Source organism: Macaca nemestrina, chromosome 7 (genome assembly GCF_043159975.1).
Source record: "Macaca nemestrina isolate mMacNem1 chromosome 7, mMacNem.hap1, whole genome shotgun sequence".
Lineage (NCBI taxonomy): Eukaryota > Metazoa > Chordata > Mammalia > Primates > Cercopithecidae > Macaca > Macaca nemestrina.
In genome coordinates, this window is record NC_092131.1 from 109,029,984 (window position 1) to 109,050,731 (window position 20,748).

Genomic DNA, 20,748 nt, shown 5'->3' on the forward strand with positions numbered 1-20,748 from the left:
CCCCACGCTTTGGTGGCTTCCACATGGTGTTGGGCCTGCAGGTGCAGAGAGGTCAAGAATTGAGGTTTGGGAGCCTCTGTCTAGATTTCAGAGGATGTCCAGGCAGAAGTTTGCTGCAAGGCCAGCCCATGAAAGCAGCTGGGAGTGGGACTGTACCCTGCAAAGCCACAAGGGCAGAACTTTCCAAGACCATGGGAGTTCACCTCTTGCATCAGTGTGACCTGTATGTGAGACATGGAGTCAAAAGGAGATAATTTCAGAGCTTTCAGATTTTCCTGCCCAGCTAAATTTCAGACTTGCATGGGACCTGTAGCCCCTTCATTTGGGCCCATTTATCCCATTTGGAATGGATGTATTTACAGAATGCCTGTACCCCATTATATCTAGGAAGTAACTAACTTGATTTTGATTTTACAGGCTCATAGGCAGAAGGGACTTACTTGCCTTATCTCAGATGAGACTTTGGACTTGGACTTTTAGGTCAATGCCGGAATGAATTAAAGTTTTGGGGGACTGTTGGGAAGGCATGATTAGTTTTGAAATGTGAAATGGACATGCGATTTGTGAGAGGGAATGAAATGATATGGTTAGGCTTTGTGTCCCCACCCAAATCTCATCTTAAATTGTAATCCCCATAATCCCCACGTGTCAAGGGAGAGACCAGGTGGAGATAATTAAATGCACTAATGAAAATTAAATCTCCTTCCTCCAAAACTTAAGTAAAATAATTCATCCAAAAAATCCCCAAAAATATGCTAAGAAAAGGGAATCACATCAATAAATGATTGGATAAAGAAAATGTGGCATATGTACACAATGGAATACTATTCAGCCATAAAAAGAATGAAACCATGTGTTTGCAGCAATGTAGATGGAACTGGAGGCCATTATCTTAAGTGAAATAACTCAGAGGTGGAAAGTCAAATTTCACATGTTCTCACAAGTGTGAGCTAAATAATGTGTACCCATGAATATAGAGTGTGAAATAGAATTTGGAGACTCAGACAGGTGGGAGGAGGGTGAGGGATGATGAATTACCTAATGGGTACAATGTACATTATTCTGGTGTTGGTTGCAGGGAAAGTCCAGACTTTATCACTTTGTAATATATCCATGTAACAAAACTGCACTTGTACCCCTTAAATTTCTATACATTCAATTTTTGAAAAGGAGAGAATCATACTAAATTCTCCTACTTTTAAAGTAAACAAATAGCGGTATTACCTAGTGGTGACAGGTTCAGAAAGAAGTCAGGAAATGTTCTTGTACATAAGCATCTATCATTCTGATGGATCATGACTAGTGCATTCACTTGTGATTCCTTTGCCTTTAAAAAGAATGATATTAAAAGAAAAAATAAGTGCCTTGTACTGTGAAAAGTGATAAAAAGGACTTCATGATTCTAACAAGAAAAAAGAAAAGAGAGTTATCAAAGAGATAATAGCAGAGAATATTTCAGAATTAATGAAAAAATATGAAACCTAAGAATCGGGAGTCACAGCAAATCCCAAGCAGGGAATAAAAAATACACATTCAGATACACTGTTGTTAAACTTTAGAACTCTAAAGACAAAGAAAATCTCAAAGTCAGAGATATAGAAAAGATCCAGGAGAGGAACAATAACAAAAACTGACATTTTTTTCTCATGAGAAATAATGAAGCATTATCTTCAAATGGCTCAGAAGAAAAAATCACTGTCAGCCTAGAATTGGATATTATTAAAACAACATTTTAAAGATGAAATAGGGATATTTTCAGATTGTAATAGTATCTCCTTATGCAGCAGGTGTCAACAAGGTAGTCTTATATTAAGGTTATATGACAATTAAATGAGTTAATACATATACTTTAAAAAGAGCTTGGCACATCATAGGTAATAAATATTTACTAAAATTAGGTATACTAGGTGAACAAAACCAGGAAATTGCACTATCAGCAAATTTTCACTAAAGACAATTTTAAAGAATGTATTAATTAAGAAGGAAAATTATCCTAGAAGGAGGGTCTGCGATATAAGAATGAATGATGACTGAAGCATATTGTACAGATGTTTAATCTAAAAAAGTTTATTGACTATGGAAATCAATACTAGTTTCTGATTTATCAATTTGAAAAAAGAAATACTGTCCAACACAGCCTTGTAAAACTCAGAGAGGTTGATTGATTAAAGTGCTTTAGGCCCTTACGCTGTTTGTTAAGATGGAAATGATTTTGTTTAAGTCTAGAGTTGTGAAATAGGGCCTTTGAAATTCTAAGGGTAAACCTAAAAATAAAATATAACAGAGGGGAAGACAGAATAAAAAATATAACAAGTTGGCCAGGTGCGGTGGCTCAAGCCTGTAATCCCAGCACTTTGGGAGGCCTAGACGGGTGGATCACGAGGTCAGGAGATCGAGACCATCCTGGCTAACATGGTGAAACCCCGTCTCTACTAAAAAAATACAAAGAAATTAGCCGGGCGAGGTGGCGGGTGCCTGTAGTCCCAGCTACTCGGGAGGCTGAGGCAGGAGAATGGCGTGAACCTGGGAGGCGGAGCTTGCAGTGAGCTGAGATCCGGCCACTGCATTCCAGCCTGGGTGACAGAGCAAGACACTGTCTCAAAAAAAAAAAAAAGAAAAGTATAACAAGCAAAATCAATGCTCACAAAGCACAGGAAATAATTAAAATGAGAAGAACGGAAAAGAAGAAACAATTCTTAACAATAGTAACAGATGAAAGTAGTTCAAGATAGCTCAGAAATCCTTTCATCTTGATCAATAAAAGGATGGACATACTGAACAACTCTAGACTTTTGTTACAAACATTTACAGTTATGCTATAAAAACCCTGGAAGATAACCTAGGAAATACATTCTAGATATAGGCTCTGGCAAAGATTTCATGACAAAGATGCCAAAAGCAATTGCAACAAAAACAAAAATTGACAAATGAGGCCTAAACTAAAGAGCTTCTGCACGGCAAAATAAACTATCAACAGAGTAAATAGACAACCTACAGAATCAGAGAAAATATTTGCAAACTATGCATCCAACGAAAGCTTAATATCTAGAATCTTTAAGAAACTTAAACAAATTAAGCAAAAAACCTTTGTCCCTTTAAGAAGTGGGCAAATGATGTGAACAGACACTTTCCAAAAGAAGAGCTCCATGTGGCCAACAAGCATATGAAAACATGCTCAACATCACTAATCATTAGAGAAATGCAAATCAAAACCACAGTGAGATACCATCTCACACCAGTCAGACAGCTATTATTAAAAAGTCAAAAAATTACAGATGCTGGTGAGGTTGCAGAGAAAAGAGAACATTTATATACTGCTGATTGGAATGTAAATTAATTTAGCCATTGTGGAAAGCAGTGTGGCAATTTCTCAAATAACTTTAAAAAATTACCATTTGACACGGCAATTTCATTATTGGGTATATATCCCAAGAATTATAAATCATTCTACCATAAAGACACATGCACACATATGTTCATCGCAGCACTATTCACAATAGCAAAGACATTAAATCAACGTAAATGCCCATCAATGATAGACTGGATAAAAACAAATGTGGTACATATACACCATGGAATATTATGCAGCCATAGAAAAAGAATGAGATCATGTCCTTTGCAGGAACACGAATGGAGCTAAAGATCATTACCCTAAGTGAACTAATGCAGGAACAGAAAACCAAATACCACATGTTCTCACTTATAAGTAGAAGCTAAATACTGAGAACACATCAACACAAAGAAGGGAACAACAGACACCAGGGTGTACTTGAGGGTGGAAGGGTGGGAGAAGGAAGAGGATTGAAAAAGTACCTACCTGGTACTATGCTTATTTATATGGGTGATGAAATAATCTGTACACCAAATCCCCATGACATGCAATTTACCTATATAAAAAACCTGCACATATACCTAAAATAAAATTTTAAAAAATTATAATTCTGTATGTTAAAAGTCAAAGATCAGTGCTAAATGAATAGAAATACTAATTTATGTATTGATTTTGTCTTTTTGCATGTTAATTGATTTCTAGATATCAAAAATCTAGAAAAAAATAAAATTTCTAGAATTCAAAAATAATCTAAAACTTGTATCACCTTATATTAATCAGGGTTCCTAGGTATAAGCAGTATAAACTAATTCTGCTTAACTTGAGCTAATAATAAACTTACTAGAAAGATACTAAGTGATCCACAAAAATAATAGGCTGGCGAACTAAGTTTATAAATTTTTCAGGAGCCAAGGGAGATTAAATTAAAAGAAAACACAAAGTCATACCAAAGTCATGTCTGGTTAGGTATTTCTGGACACTTGTGGCCATTACCATCACTAGACTTTTTACAATGATGCACTCACCACCAATGCCTGGTCCCATATACCACTTCCACTCGGTGGGCCACTGCTGGTCACATCTAACTATATGACTTTGCAGATAGATAATGTCCCGTTTACAATAAGCAGCTTGTCCCATGGTCATCTGATGGGTCATGGTCAGGTGTTTCACCATGGTCAGGTGTTTAGTATCTAAAAACGCCTAGAACTGGGCTAGAGCTATTTTATAGGAGGAGCATTGCTACCCTTTAAAAGGGTAGATTTTATATTATGTAAACTGTATCTCAAAGCCGTCATTTTAAAAAAAGCATTGCACAGCTAAGACATTTAATATTTTATTATGGTTACATTTTCTTTTGAGTGCAAGTTTTTTCTCTGGAGTTGTTAATTTCCTTTCTCTTTTTTTGTTTGCCTATTTTCAATGATCCCATCATTAACTTATTCTCAAAATCTTTATCAGAGTTTAAATATTCTCTCAGTACATTCAAACACATATTTTGTTTTACATTATATATTCTGTTTCATAACTTTCTTAGTGCTTTAGCACTGTGTGTTTATATTGATTTCTGGTCAACTGAGATGTTTCATTTGTATGAGGGAATATCTTACCCTTATGTCTTTCTTTAACTGGTATTGCTACATTTTGTAACAAAGGGGTGCTCAATTAGATATTTTACTGTATTCTCCAGCCCTCTCTCACCTTCCCATCCCCAAGCCTTTGCTTTTTGGATGTGCTAATTCAAATTAAAAAAAATTTTTTTTATCATGAATATCTGTTAAAATTTACAAATGTTTTTCTGTCTCTATTGAAATGATCATATGAATTTTTTCCTATAGTTTGCTATGTCATAGACAGTGATTGAATTTCCAAGGTTGAACCAATTTTGCCTTTCTAGAATAAACCCAGATTGGTCACCATGGAACATTATTTTTCACTTTATCACTTGATTGCTAATATTTTATTTAGGATTTTAAATCTGTTTCTGAGTGACATTGGCTTAAATGAGTTGGGAAGTTTTCTCTCTTCTTACATTTTTTAGAGAGTTTATGTAAGGTTGGAATCGTGTATGCCTTAAATGTTCAGTTCACCAAGGAAGCCATGTGACATGGAGTTTATTTTTAAAATACTTTAAATTACAAATTTAATTTAATAGATCTAAGACTATTCCGATTTCTCTTCATTTGTGTGTTAGTTTTGATAAGTTGCTTTTTGTAGGAATTTTTTCAGTTCATGTAAATTTTCAAATTTATTGACAATGTTTTTTATTACTTACTGTACTTTTTTTATGCCAAAATGTCCCCCCTTAAATTCCTGATTTTATTATGTGTGCCTGCTCTCTTTTTTCTTCACATTTTATCAATAATTTATTAATCTTGTTAGTCTTTTGAAAGGGCAACTTTTTTTTTTCTTTTTTTTTTTTTTTTTTGAGACGGAGTCTCGCTCTGTCGCCCAGGCTGGAGTGCAGTGGCCGGATCTCAGCTCACTGCAAGCTCCGCCTCCTGGGTTTACGCCATTCTCCTGCCTCAGCCTCCCGAGTAGCTGGGACTACAGGCGCCCGCCACCTCGCCCGGCTAGTTTTTTGTATTTTTTACTGGAGACGGGGTTTCACCGTGTTAGCCAGGATGGTCTCGATCTCCTGACCTCGTGATTTTAGACAGTCTTGCTCTGTCACCCAGGCTGGAGTGCAGTGGCCTGATCTTGGCTCACTAACACCTCAGCCTCTTGGGTTCAAGCAGTTCTCACGTCTCAGCCTACGAAGTAGCTGGGATTACAGGCGTGCACCACCACATCCAGCGAATTTTTGTATTTTCAGTGGAGATGGGGTTTCACCATATTGGCCAGGCTGGTCTTGAACTCCTGACCTCAGGTGACCCAACCACCTCGGCCTCCCAAAGTGATGGGATTACAGGCATGAGCCAATGCATCCCGCCAGGACCAACTTTGTGTTTCATTTTCTAATTCATTTATTTTATTCTCATGTTTATTGTTTCCTTTCTTCTACTTTTTTGGGGTGTAATTGCTGTTCTTTTTTTAACCTCTTGAAATTATTACTTAGATTATTATTGTCAAACTTTTTAAATATATCATTTAAGGCTATTGATTTTCTTCTAATCATGGCTTTAGCTAAATTCCACAAATTTTGACAGTTGATGTTTCTATTAATGTGCATTTAAAAATACTATTTACTTTCCCTTGTGATTTCTTCTTTGACCCATGGGCAATTTAGAAGATTACAACATAATTTCTGAGTATTTGGGGTTTGTCTAATTTAGTTCCACTGTGGTCAGAAAATATTCTGAATTAGTCACCTTATACTGCCATAACAAAATACCATAAGGGTGGCTTCAAAGATAGAACTTTGTTTTCTTACAGTCTGGAGGCTGGAAAGTCCAAGATTAAAGGGTTCAGTTTTTGGTGAGGGCTCTCTTCCTGACTTTCAGACAGTGGATGTCTTGCTGTGTCCTCACATGGTGGAGAGAGAGCAAGCTCCCTAGTGTCTCTTTTTACAAAGGCACTAATCCCATCATGTGGACCCCACCCTCATGTCCCCATCTAATCCTAATTACCTCTCAAAGGTCCCATCTCCAAATACTACCATGCTGGGGTTTAGGGCTTCAACATTTGAATTTGTTGGTGACACAAATCTTCAGACCACATCACAGACCCTGTATTGTTTTAATCTGTTGATTAATTTGCTTCTTTTTTACTAGAATTTGTACTTTCATTTAGGATTTAGGATATATAACCACATGCAAAAGTTTGCTTTATATATGTCAGCTTTTCTGTTCAGCTCTTTTTTAGCTTTATAATATGCATAAAATAAAATATTTTCATCTTCTTATTTTGAAACATTTAAGATAATATGGGAATTCACCTGTTTCTTGAAAATTTGTAGGACTTGGCCACAAAACTAGTGAGGTCCAGTCCCTTTCTTGAATGGAACTTTCATAGTTCCTTAGAAGGTTATCTATTTTATCCATATTTTCAGATGTATTATTAAATCCCTTATATTCTTATTAATGTTTGCCTTGTTAATATGCCAAGGGTTTAGCAAAGTATTTTAAAGATTTTAAATTTTTAAATTTTTTTGTCCATTTTTCCTATACTTAACAGCTCATGCTTTTTACAAGTTTATGCTTTATATTTAATCTCCATACTTGTGTGATTATTATATATCTTCATTGTGAAATTTTTCCTTCATAAATAAAACTTTTATTCTTTTGTCCTATTATATTTGCATTAAATACTATTTTTCATTTTCTTTTTATTTACACAAGTAGGGGATGTTTATAATAGAAAATTAGAAAAGAGAAAAACTGAGAATCATTTTTAGATTAAATACTAATTAATTTTTTCAGAGAAATAACATTTTCTGATATGAGTGCTTATTGTAATAAAAATCAGAAAAAATCAGCAAGAATAAAGAAAATAAAAATCATATAGTTAGGTATCATCACTGGTAACATTTTAATGTATAATTATTCAGACTTTTTTCTGCATGCATTTATAAATGCATAAAAATAGGCTTATACTCTACAAACTATTTTATGACCTGCTTTTCTTTTCTATTAAAAATATATAATGATTGTATTTCTATGTTAATAACTATACATCTACTTTATTATTTTAATGGCTGCTAGCATTGTGCTGTATGAATGGACAATTATTTTCCACTTTATTGTTAAACATTTATATGATCTCCTTCCATTTTGTAAAATGTAATTCAATTTAGTATTTGTGTGTGTGCTATTACAAACTACCCTAGAGCCAGCATCCTTTTACGAACATTTTAAACATTTAAAAATGGTTTGCTCATGATGTATCTCTACAGTAACTAGTGAAGAATTCATGTTTGCTAATTAAATATCCACAAGTTAAAATAACCATAATGTGTAATTTTTTACCCATCAGATGGGCGGAGACTTTTCTCAATGATATTCTCCAGTGTGGTTATGGGTATAGGCAACTAGGTGTTCTCAAATGCTTCTGGTGGGAGTGTAAATTGGGAGAATCTTCCTTGAAGGCAACTTGGAAATATGTGTCAAAAGCAGCTGCCCTGGTTTTTCATTTTTACAGATGTTTTATGAGAAAACCTGATTTTTCCAAGATCTTATTGGAAAGGAATCACATTATATATATGTTGTAAATCCAATCCTAACATAAAAGAATTTTCGTAGGGATATTCCAAATAATGAAGCCAGGTGCCCTGAAGATTTCCTGAAGTGTGCTTTTAAACATTTAAAATTTCTTTTGACACCTATATAAATCATCATTGCCTTGGGACTCCATTCAAAACAAAACCAGGATTTTGTTTTTGATATATAGTGGTACCAAGGACAGGATGGGAACAGATCTACTGCTTTTTACTCTGGACTTTCCTAAACGGGTAAGATCTTTAAACACTTTCCTGACATTTCTTGCCTTTAAATACTATAGCTCTGTGTTTTAATTGCATATATTGATGGAGATGCTGTGACTGTAGAATCTGTACACAGGGTGTGAAGTCTGGAAGCGCAGAGGAGAACTTCACGTTGTTCGTACTCTGATGGTTGCACATTGGTTTATTGGACTGTTCAACTTTCCCCACTTGTTTTCTGTTTTAGGTGGCACATGGGCTCTTGGGGGCCCTGCTCAGCTACCTGTGGAGTTGGAATTCAGACCCGAGATGTGTACTGCCTGCACCCAGGGGAGACCCCTGCCCCTCCTGAGGAGTGCCGAGATGAAAAGCCCCATGCTTTACAAGCATGCAATCAGTTTGACTGCCCTCCTGGCTGGCACATTGAAGAATGGCAGCAGGTAGGGCAGACTGGCCACTCCAAGGCCCTCTGTGATTATGATTGTGAGAGGCCCTGCACTGCACTAACACAGAGTAGGCCAAGCCTGCCATATCACACCCTCTTGTCTTCTTAGTGTTCCAGGACTTGTGGCGGGGGAACTCAGAATAGAAGAGTCACCTGCCGGCAGCTGCTAACAGATGGCAGCTTTTTGAATCTCTCAGATGAATTGTGCCAAGGACCTAAGGCATCGTCTCACAAGTCCTGTGCCAGGACAGACTGTCCTCCACATTTAGCTGTGGGAGACTGGTCGAAGGTAAGGGCCAGGCTCAACTTTACAGTCCCTTCTTTTCTGCCCCTCCTTTGTTTCAGCTTCTAAATATTTCCACAAGGTCAGGCTGGAACTAGTGTGAGATGAGTAAGGGTCCTAGGGGGCCACATTTAAGGAAGTGCTCACTCACTCTCAGGGTTGTGCAAGTGCTATAGTCCAGGCCCGCACGTGATGATTCATTTCCAGTTTTTACTCAATATTATTCAAAGTGTTCTTACTATCTTTCTCCCAAACCAGCCCCTTCTTTTGGAACTACCAGGATCATAGTATCCCAGGATAAACTCAAAATCACTTTGGTTCCTCTCTTCCTTGTGTCCTCCCATGTGGAATCATTCATTAAGCTCTGTCATTCCAACATTCTGAACATCTTCCATGCCTTAACTTCCTCTATGTTTTGTCACTGTTAATTTTACCCTTCATCATGGTAAGTTTGAATTCGTGCAGTGAGTAGAATTCTAGCACATCGTTTCAGTGCTGGCAGGGCTTGACCCAGTCTAGTAATGAAGCCTTATTTTTCAGGTGGGGGAAATTAAATCCCAATAGCTGAAGTAAGCTACCTAAGCTCCCACAGCTGGAAAAGTAGCAGAATCCACTTGTTTTGACTTTATTCCAAGAGTTCTTTCTGTTATATTACACTGCCCACTTGATCTTTCTGTATTACTCTCCCATCTCCAGACTAGCTAACATCCCACAGTGTTGCCATCACTGTGTCCATCAAGTCTCCAGCTTGTTCAGAATCTTCCATCAGTCTGATTGCTTGCGAGATCAAGTGCAGTAGTCCCTGTTTATTCACAGGAGATACAGTCCAAGACCCCAGTGAATGCCTGAAACTGTGGATCATACTGAATTTTATATATCCTTTGGTTTTTTTTATCTGATAACTGAGACTACTTAAGTGACTAATAGGCAGGTGGCATGGATGGAATGATTCATGTCCTGGGCAGATGGAGTGAGATGGTGAGAGATTTCATCACATTACTCAGAATGTCATGCAACCTAAAACTTACAAATTGTTTATTTCTGGAATGTTCTATTTAATATTTTTGGACCATGGTTGACTGTGGAAAGCGAAACCATGGATAAGAGGGGACTCTGGTATATGTTCCCCAGAAGAGCTGGTAGGGCCTTTCTTGCACTCATGGCTCTCTTACTCCAGTCCTTATTCTTCTTCCAGCCCTTTGCTCCAGTCTTGCTGCATCCTTAACATCTGCAGGCTGAGATTTTAGCACAGATTCAAAACAGATAAATTAGTTGTGTTATTGGTGTCTTGTAACCTCTAATCACTGCCACCTGGTGTGTATCTTCTTGGAGTAGAGACCCAACCCCAACATCAGAAATAACCTCAAGAAATAAGGAAGGACAGTGAGTGACATTCACAAGCTGCTCTGAGTCCTAGATTCAGTGCTGGGCATAGTCATGACCTGCTCCTCTCATCTCATCCTACAATAGCCCCAGAAGCAGATGTTATCTCCATTTTTATAGATGAGAAAACAGAGGTTCATTCAGATTAGGTAACTTGCCCAAGAACACAGATAGATTCAAACCCAAAATTATTATACATGGTATACACTTGTCTTTTATGCAAGAGAAAAGGCTTTTGAGCCCAACAGACCCATGCTGGTACCCCAGCTCTAAAGCCTAAATCTGGGTGGCCTTGTTAAATACACTTCACCTCTCTGAGCCCCCATTTACTTTCACTAAATGCAATGGTTCTTGTGAGGATAAGGTAAGATATTTGACATGGCAATGTCTAGTGGAGTAGGCTCTTCCCATCGCCCTTGAGAGAAGGTCCACATTTCTGGCTGTAGGTTGGATTAACAGTATTTCTGTACATATATCCAGATTGGGATTTTTCTCCAGATTGGGATTTTTCCTGTTTTAACTGTCTAGTTCTGTTAAGTGCTAGTATTTTAAAACTGTCTTAACTGAAAACCTACAGGTCATTATCCTCAGTCAATGCCACTGAAGGTCTACATAAACATTCCCTTCTGAGGTTTATCAGAAGAAGCCTAAGGAAAGAGATGAACCCATCTCTCCAGGGTCTGCAGAGCAGGAGTTGCCCTAGGATCCAGCCACCAATACCCACTTCCTCTGTCCAACTCACAAGCAGCTGGAGACAGTGCCAGTGGCCACAGCTCTCCCCGGAAAGTTGCCATACTATAGGTAAATGACTTGAGGGACAGGAGTCCCTCCTGCAGTCTGGTCCTAAACAAAGAGAAAGGACTGATCCAGGTGAGACCACCACCCCAAAGGAGGGTGGGAAGGACAGGTAGAAGTCTGTCTGGAGAGCTTTGTGTGCAAAAGTGGGTTAGCTTAATTTTCCTACTACTTGCACAAGGAACAATAGATGGCCCAAGGAAGAATCATTCTTTTGGGAATTCCTTTGAGACTAAGTCAGGCAGTAGGGGCTGGGCAAAGGTGTTAGAGAGGTGAGTAGCCTGGGTGGGCTAGTGGGTAGGCAGTATTTATTCTATCACCTAGTTACATCACCCAGTTAAGCCCCAAGAGTGAAGTCTTACCTTGCCCCATTGTCAGGAGAGGTGAAGGATCCAGTTACTGTTTCCGTAAAGTTAGGAACAGAAGGAAGCACCACACTTTTGTGAGGAGGATCTTGCATTGTGAATGCGTGATTCTCCTTGTTACACTTAGTGTGGCCCAAGGACTAGTCAAATTGACATCAGCAGGGAACTTTTAAGAAATGAGGAATCTCAAGTCCCACCCAGACCTAAGGAATCAGAGTCTGCATTTCAACAAGATCCCTGGGTGTTGTAATGATACACTTGCAGTGTGAGAAGTGTTTCCTTACCTGCCTCTCATTCTTGTTTGGGTGGGTTAGCCCTTACATGTGTCCAAAGTAGGAATGGCTCGGGGTAGTGACTTCTTTGATCAAGTGCTGCCCTAGCCTAAAGGGAAGAGGCAAGAAAAGGGAAGAACAGCAAAGGAGCAGATGTTGAGGAGAAACCAGGCAGCTTGTTTCTGGATGCAGCGAGGGAGCACCTAGAACCACTGCCAAGCCCTAAAATACCCCACTTTGCTTCTGTCCTTGCTTCTCTCCTCTAAGAACAAACAGGCCTTCACAGTTCTATCCTGTCTTGTGGAACAAACGGTTGTCACTGGCATTTTAGAGTGGAGGCTAGTGGTGACATCACCACTTTCCTCCCTGTTCACTCTCTCAGTGAATAACTGAATTTACAATTGCCAGTTGCGTATCACTAAAGTAACACCATTGCACATCTATATGGGCCCGCTTGTGTGTCTTTGCTCTTGTGGCTTTCATATCCTGGGTCCAACTGTAAGCTTCCCTCTTCTGTGAAGTTTTCCACTTCCTAAAATCACTCAGCATTTCCCACTTTTAAATCACAATGACCCTAATTTTTATTGTTTTTCAATGGTAGCTCTTTCCTGAGCATCCATATGGTCTTCCCTTCTGGTTTATATTGTCCTTGAGGCCAGTGGCCATGGGATTGCCAACAGATCCTCTGGTTGTCCAGAGCTCTGAGCAAGTAAATACTATTCCTCAACAGTATTTGCAAAGTCAGGGAAAATGCGAAGTGGTGTTGAAATAGTGATCTTTAGAAGAGCTCAGGTCTGCTAACACAGGAGAGGCAGATCATTCATTGGAGGGGTTTTTGTTGAGACGAAGAAGAGAAGGAAACTAAAGAGGAGGCTACCCATGCGAGCTGGTTTGGACTGGAGGATGTTTAGTTTCACAGGCAACCATTCATCAGCGCAAAGAGCAAGCTCTCCTGTGCTCCGAGAGGTCAGCCCAAACTCAAACAAGACACTCTCTGGCTTCCAGTCATGACCTCACATCCAGGAAGCCCCTATCTGGGAGGAAGAGCAAGCATACACACATGCACAAGAAAACAGAGGCAGCCTCAGCCAGTGGACATCAAAAGCCAATGTTGAGGCTTGAGTGCAATCAGGCACACAACCTGTTTCACAGAAGTTTGAGTTTCCTGTTGGATGGAGCGTTCTCCTCTTACTTAAATTTTCCTCTCATCAGAGTTGCTTTTTTTTTGGCAGAGACTCTGACACCAAATTGCCACCGTTCTTAAAGCTTCCTGCCAAACTAGTCCCTCTGCCATGGGATGGCTCACTTGGGGGCAGCCATCCATTTTGTGGTTCTGGATAAGGTCCTTCCACGTTGAACCTGGCCGCTAACCCTGGACACAGAAAGGCTGAGCAGCCACGCCATAATTTCCATTCTTCATGGAGCCAGGCCTCTGGCCTGCAGCCAGAATCTTCCTCTTCCCTGACACTGGCTCTATTCATGGCATATTTGAGCTCTGTCCATTCATTGGCTTATGAGTTTGCCTTAGTTCCTTAGATCTGGACCAAGCCTTAGGCAGAAAGGAGCCTTCAGTTCTTACACTGCTTTTCAAGTAAGAAGCATTGACTCATATCAGGCAGTCTTCCCAAATGGTGAATTTCTGTGATCCACATACCCCTTGTAGCCTGTTTTGTGTCTCACCTCTTGGCTGAAATAGCCTTCCTTCATTTTCTGTACTTTGATGGAACATTTGATTATTTTGTTTATCTTCACCTTTTTCCTTCATCGTGTTTCTTGGTATTTTTATTTTTTCTACTTATCTGACTATGTCTTTTCTGTTGGCTTCTCTTCTTCCAAATCTCAAAAAGCCCAATATTTGATCCATTGATTTCCATTGCTACACTTTTCCACTGTGGTTGATTCTGTGTCCTGAATTCTTTAACTTCGATGGGTGATTTTCAATCTCCAGAAAGTCTCTAACCTTCTAAACATATCTCCAGCTCCCCATCTAGTTTATATCCTCATCGTGGGAAAGCAAAGGGACAGCCTCTTCACCCTCTCCCAACCAGTTCCCCCCACTTCCTGTCTCTGTCGGTGTACCACTGTCTTCCAACACTTATGATCTTCTCTGAGTTCTTCACCTCCTATATTGTTATTCATGTCTGCCAACTCTTCAACTCTTGAACTATTAATATATCTAATATGCTAAGTAAAAAGGAAAATATCCCTATAACTGAAAAATATTATAAAGAACAACTCAAGATATGTCCAGGATACATGGATTTTAAAATATGGCATTCCCTGATTTTCCACAGAATTATTTATTACAACTCATGAAGGAAGTAGTGTGTCGAAGTCAGTTCTTACTGGCCAGTGAGAACCACTTATGATCTCATCCCAACTTGTACTCAGTCACATTGGGTTGATAGCTGGAAATCAGCCATGATAGGAGTATTTACACCACAGAAACTGGCAAAACAATCATGGCTGTTTCCTCCAAGAACATGTTTTGAAACATTTACCAGCACACAAGTGCACAAAAGCTTATTTACACACACACACACACACACAATCTTATGAATGAAACACTTTCAGCTTATCGATGGTGCTTAGGATGGAAGTGCCCTCGAGACGTTCCCATCTCTGAGCTCTTTGATACAAAGTCTGAGAAACTTGGTTGGGCTTTCTTAAGACATTTTTTATCTTCATCTTCATAATTGGTGTTTCTTGGGCCCAGGAAATATCAGACCTCTGGGTGAAGATCATTCTATGAATCATTATCCTACTGAGTTAATTTCATCTTGATCGAAGGTTGTTGATCCAAATGCATTAACTGTATGTTCAGATATTCTTTCTGTGAATAAAAGACTAGTTCAGCTCTTAAGGTTTATTATAAAACTCTTCTTTTACTTATTTTGATTGTGTGGTGGTATTATGAGGTTTTTATTATGAATCATTATGCAGATAACCATTCTTTTTAAATTTTTATTTTTAATTTTTGTGGGTATATAGTAAGTATATATTTTTATGGGGTACATGAGATACTTTGAAACAGTTATGAAATGTATAAGAATCACATCATGGAGAATGGGGTATCCATCCCCTCAAGCATTTATCCTTTGTATAATAAACAATCCAAATTATATTAATTATTTTTAAAAATACAATTGAATTGTTTTCGGATATAGTCTCCCTGTTGTGCTAGCAAATACTAGGTCTTATTCATTCTTTCTAACTATTTTTTGTACTCATTAACCATCCACACATCCCTCCCCGACTACCCTTCTCAGCCTCTGATAACCATCCTTCTACTCTCTATCTCCATGAGTTCAATTGTTTTAATTTTTAGCTCCCACAAATAAGTAAGAACATGTGATGTTTGTCTTTCTGTGCCTGACTTATTTAACTTAATAAATATAATGACCTTCAGTTCCATCCATGTTGTTGCAAATGATAGGATCTCATTCTTTTTTATGGCTGAATAGTACTCCATTGTGTATATGTACCACACTTTCTTTATCCATTAGTCTGCTGATGAACACTTAGGTTGTTTCCATATCTTGGCTATTGTGAATATGGCTGCGGTATACATGGGATTATAGATAGCTCTTTAGTATCTGATTTTCCTTTCTTTTTGGTATATACCTAGCAGTGAGATTGCTAGATCATGTGGTAGCTCTATTTTTAGTTTTTTGAGGAACCTCCAAACTGTTCTCCCTAGTAGTTGTTTTAATTAACATTACCACCAACAGTGCACAAGGGTTCCCTTTTCTCCACATCCCCGCCAACATTTGTTATTGCCTGTCTTTTTGATGAGAGCCATTTTAACTGGAGTGAGATGATATCTCGTTATAGTTCTGATTTGCATTTCTCTGGTGATCATTGATGTTGATCATCTTGTCATATGCCTGTTTGCCCTTTGTATATCTTCTTTGAGAAATGTCTATTCAGATCTTTTCCCATTTTTAAACTGGATTATTAGTTTTTTTTTTCCTATAGAGTTGTTTGAACCCCTTATATATTCGGGTTCTTAAACCTTTGTCAAATGGGTAATCTTCAAATATTTTCTCCCATTCTGTGGGTTGTGTCCACTTTGTTGATTGTTTTCTTTGCTGTGTAGAAGCTTTTTAACTTGATGTGATCCCATTTGTCCATTTTTATTTTGCCTGTGCTCGTGGGGTATTAATCAAGAAATATTTGCCCAGAGCAATGTCTGGAAAGTTTCCCCAACATTTTCTTACAGTAGTTTCACATAATTGAAGTCTTAGACTTAAGGCTTTAATCCATTTTGATTTGATTTTTGTATATAGTAAGAGATAGGAGTGTAGTTTCACTCTTCTGCATATGAATATCCAGTTTTCCCAGCATCATTTGTTGAAGAGATTGTCCTTTCCCCAATGTATGATCTTGGCACCATTGTCAAAAATGAGTTCACTGTAGATGTGTGGATTTATCTCTGGGATCTCTACTCTGTTCCATTGGTCTATTTGTCTGTTTTTATGCCGGTACCATGCTGTTTTGGTTCCTATTATCTCTAGTATAATTTGAAGTCAGATAATGTGATTTCTCCAGTTTTGTTCTTTTTGGTCAGGATAGCTTGGGCTATTCTGGGTCTTTTGTGGTTCCTTATAAATTTTAGGATTTTTTTATTTCTGTGAAGAATGTCATTGATATTTTGATAGGGATTGCATTGAATCTGTAGATCACTTTGGGTGGTATGGACATTGTAACAGTATTGATTCTTCCAATCCATGAACATGGAATATCTTTCCATTTTTTATAGTCCTCTTCAATTTCTGTCATCAATGTCTTATAGTTTTCATTATATAGATCTCTCACTTCTTTGGTTTGGTTAATTACTTGGTATTTAATTTTATTGGTAGCTATTGTAAATGGGACTGCTCTCTTGATTTCTTTTTTTTTGGATTGTTCACTGTTGGCATATAGAAATGCTGCTGATATTTGTATGTTAATTTTGTATCCTGCAACTTTACTGAATATATCAGTTCTAATAGTTTTTTCGTGGAGTGTTTAGGTTTTACCAAATGTAAGATCATATCATCTGGGAACAAAGATAATTTGACTTCTTCATTTCCAATGTGGATCTTTCTTTTCTTTTCTTTTCTTTTCTTTTCTTTTCTTTTCTTTTCTTTTCTTTTCTTTTCTTTCTTTTCTTTCTTTCTTTATTTTTGCCTGATTGCTCTAGCTAGGACTACTAGTACTATGTTGAATAACAGTGGCGAAAGTGAGCATGCTTGTCTTTTTCCATATATTACAGGAAAGGCCTTCAGTTTTTTCCCATTCATTATGATACTAGCTGTGGGTCTGTCATATATGGCTTTCATTGTGTTGAGGTATGTTTCTTCTCTACTCACTTTCTTAGGATTTTTCTCATGAAAGGATGTTGAATTTTATCACATGCTTGTTTGGCATTAATTAAAAATATCATATGGTTTTGTTCTTCATTCTGTTGATATGATGTATTACATTGATTGATTTGCATGTGTTAAGCCATCCTTGTATCCCTGGGATAAATCCCACTTAGTCATGATGAATGATGTTTTAATATGTTGTTGAAATCACTTTGCTAATATTTTGTTGAGAATTTTTGCATCAGTGTTCATCAGGCCCTGTAGTTTTCTTTTTCTCTTTTTGATGTGTTTTTGTCTGGTTTTGGTATCAGGTTAATACTGGCCTGACAGAATGAGTTTGGAAGTATTCTCTCCTCCGCTGTCTTTCAGAATAGTTTGAGTAGGATTGGTCTTAGATCTTTAAATGCTGGTAGAAACCATCAGTGAAGTCATTGGGTCTCAGGCTTTTCTTTACTGGGAGACATTTTATTATGGCTTTGATCTTGTTAGCTTGTTACTGGTCTGTTCAGGTTTTGGAATTTTTCATGGTTCAATCTGGATAGGTTGTATGTGGCTAGGAATTTAGCCATTTCTTCTAAATTTTCTAATTTATTGATATTTAATTGCTCATAATAGCCACTAATGATCCTTTGAATTTATGCAGTATCAGTTCTAATGTCTTCTTTTCCATCTCTGATTTAATTTATTGGGGTCTTCTCTCTTTTTTTCTTAGTCCGGCAAGAGGTTTGTCAATTTTATTTATCTGTTCAAAAAACCAACTTTTTGGTTCATTGATCATTTGCATTGTATTTCTTCTATTAATTTTGGGTTTGTTTTGCTCTTAATTTTGTAGCTAAGATGCATTGTTAGGTTGTTTACTTGAAGTTTTTCTTCTTTTTTGATGTAGGTATTTATAGCTATAAATGTCCCTCTTAGTGTTGCTTTCACTGTATCTCATAGGTTTTGGTACATTGTGCTTCCATTTTCATTTGTTTTAAGAAATTTTCAATTTCTTTTTTAATTCCTTTATTGACCCACTTGTCATTCAGGAGCATATTGTTTAATTTCTATGTATTTGTACATTTTCCAAAATTTCTCATTACTGATTTCTAATTTCATTCCATTGTGGTCAGAAAAGATGTTTGGTGTCATTTCAGTTTTTTTGAGTGTTTTAAGACTTCTGTAGGGCCAAACATACAATCTATTTTTGAGAATGATCCATGTGCTGAAGAGAAGAATGTGTATTCTGCAGCCATTGAATGGAATGTTCTGTAAGTATCTATTGGCCTATCATGTAGATTAAATTGGATGGTTCTTTGTTGGTTTTCTGTCTGGAAGATCTGTCCAGTGTTGAAAGTGGGATGTTGAAGTCTCAAGCTATTATTGTAGTGAGGCCTATATCTCTATATGGTTTTAATAATATTTGCTTTATATATCTGAGTGCCCCAGTGTTTAGTGCATATGTGTTTACAATTGTTATATCCTGCCAGGCGTGGTGGCAAGCACCTGTAATGCTAGCTACTTGGGAGCCTGAGGCAGAAGAATCACTTGAACCTGGAAGGTGGTGGTTGCAGTGAGCCGAGGTCATGCCACTGCACTCCAGCCTGGGCGACAGAGCAAGACTCCACCTCAAAAAAAGAAAAAAAATTGTTATGCCCCATTTCTGAATTGACCCCTCTATAAATTATATAATGACATTCTTTGCCTCTTCTTACAGTTTTTGCCTTGAAGTCTGTTTTGTCTGATATAAATATAGCACTATTACTGTTTTTGGGGTTCCATTGGCATGGAACATCTAGCTCCATCCCTTTATTTTCAGTCTCTTTGTGTCTTTACAGGTGAAATATGCTTCTTGGAGGTAGGCAACAGATCAGTGGCTCTTGGTTTTTCATCCATTCAGCCTTTCTATGCCTTTTGATTAGAGAGTTTAGTCCATTTGCATTAAGTGTTACTATTGATAAGTAGGGACTTACTCCTGCCATTTTGTTATTTGTTTTCTGTTTGTTTTTCAGTCTTCTCTTTCTTTTTTCCTTCCTTCCTGTTTTCCTTTTAGTGCAGGTGACTTTTTTCTGGTGGTATGAGTTAATTTCTTGCTTTTTATTTTTTGTGTATCCATTGTATAGTTTTTGATTTGAGATTACCATGAGGCTTGCACATACTATCTTATATCCCATTATATTAAACTCATGACAACTTAACACATTGTGTAAACAAACACAAAAAGAAAACTAATGAAAACTCTACACTTTTACTTTGTCCTCTCACTTGTTAACTTTTTGTTTCTCCTTATGTTTTATTGTACTATCCTGGCATGAAAGTTGTTGCATTTATTATTTTTTGATTGGTTCATCATTTAGACTTTATATTTAAGATTAGTTTTGATACCACAATCACAGTGTTATAATATTCTGTGATTTTCTGTGTACTTACTATTACCAGTGAGTTTTGCACCTTCAAATGATTTCTTCTTGCTTATTAACATCCTTTTATTTCAGACTAAAGAGCTCCCTTTAGCATTTCTTATAGGACAGGTCTAGTGTTAATAAAATCCCTCAGCTTTTGTTCGTCTGGGAAGACCTTTATTTCTCCTCAATGCTTGAAGGATATTTTCACTAGATATACTATTCTAGGGTATAAGTTTCATTCCTTCAGCACTTTAAATATGTCATGCCACTCTCTCCTGGCCTGTAAGGTTTCCACTGAAAAGTCTGTTGCCAGACGTATTAGAATTCCATTGTATGTTATTCGTTTCTTTTCTCTTTTTGCTTTTAGGGTCTTTACCCTTGATGTTTGGGAGTTTGACTATTAAATTCCTTGAGGTAGTCTTCTTTGCATTAAGTATACTTGGTGTTTTATAACCTTTTTGCACTTGAATGTTAATATCTTTCTCTAGGTTTGGGAAGTTCTCTGATATCCCTTTGAATAATTTTTCTACCCCTATCTCTTTCTCTACCTCCTCTTTAAGACTAATAACTCTTAGATTTGCCCCTTTGAGGTTATTTTCTAAATCTTGTAGGCATGCTTCATTATTTTTTATTATTTTTTCTTTTGTCTCCTCTGACTATATTTTCAAATACCCTGTTTTCAGGCTCACCAATTCTTTCTTCTGGTTGATCAATTCTGCTGCCAAGAAACTCTAATACATTCTTTAGTATGTCAATTGCATTTTTCAACTCTAGAATTTC

General features: G+C 37.4%; 1 protein-coding gene across 7 annotated transcripts in view; it reads left to right on the forward strand.

Annotated features, from left to right (window-relative positions):
* LOC105497462 (ADAMTS like 3) overlaps positions 1 to 20,748 on the forward strand; it is a 434,450-nt gene that overhangs the window by 321,435 nt on the left and 92,267 nt on the right. For all 7 annotated transcript variants that reach the window (XM_024797846.2, XM_024797843.2, XM_071100796.1 and 4 more), the window contains exons 18-19: positions 8,938 to 9,130; positions 9,245 to 9,424. In XM_024797846.2, coding sequence (XP_024653614.2) covers positions 8,938 to 9,130; positions 9,245 to 9,424 — 373 coding nt within the window. The remainder of the gene's footprint in view (positions 1 to 8,937; positions 9,131 to 9,244; positions 9,425 to 20,748) is intronic.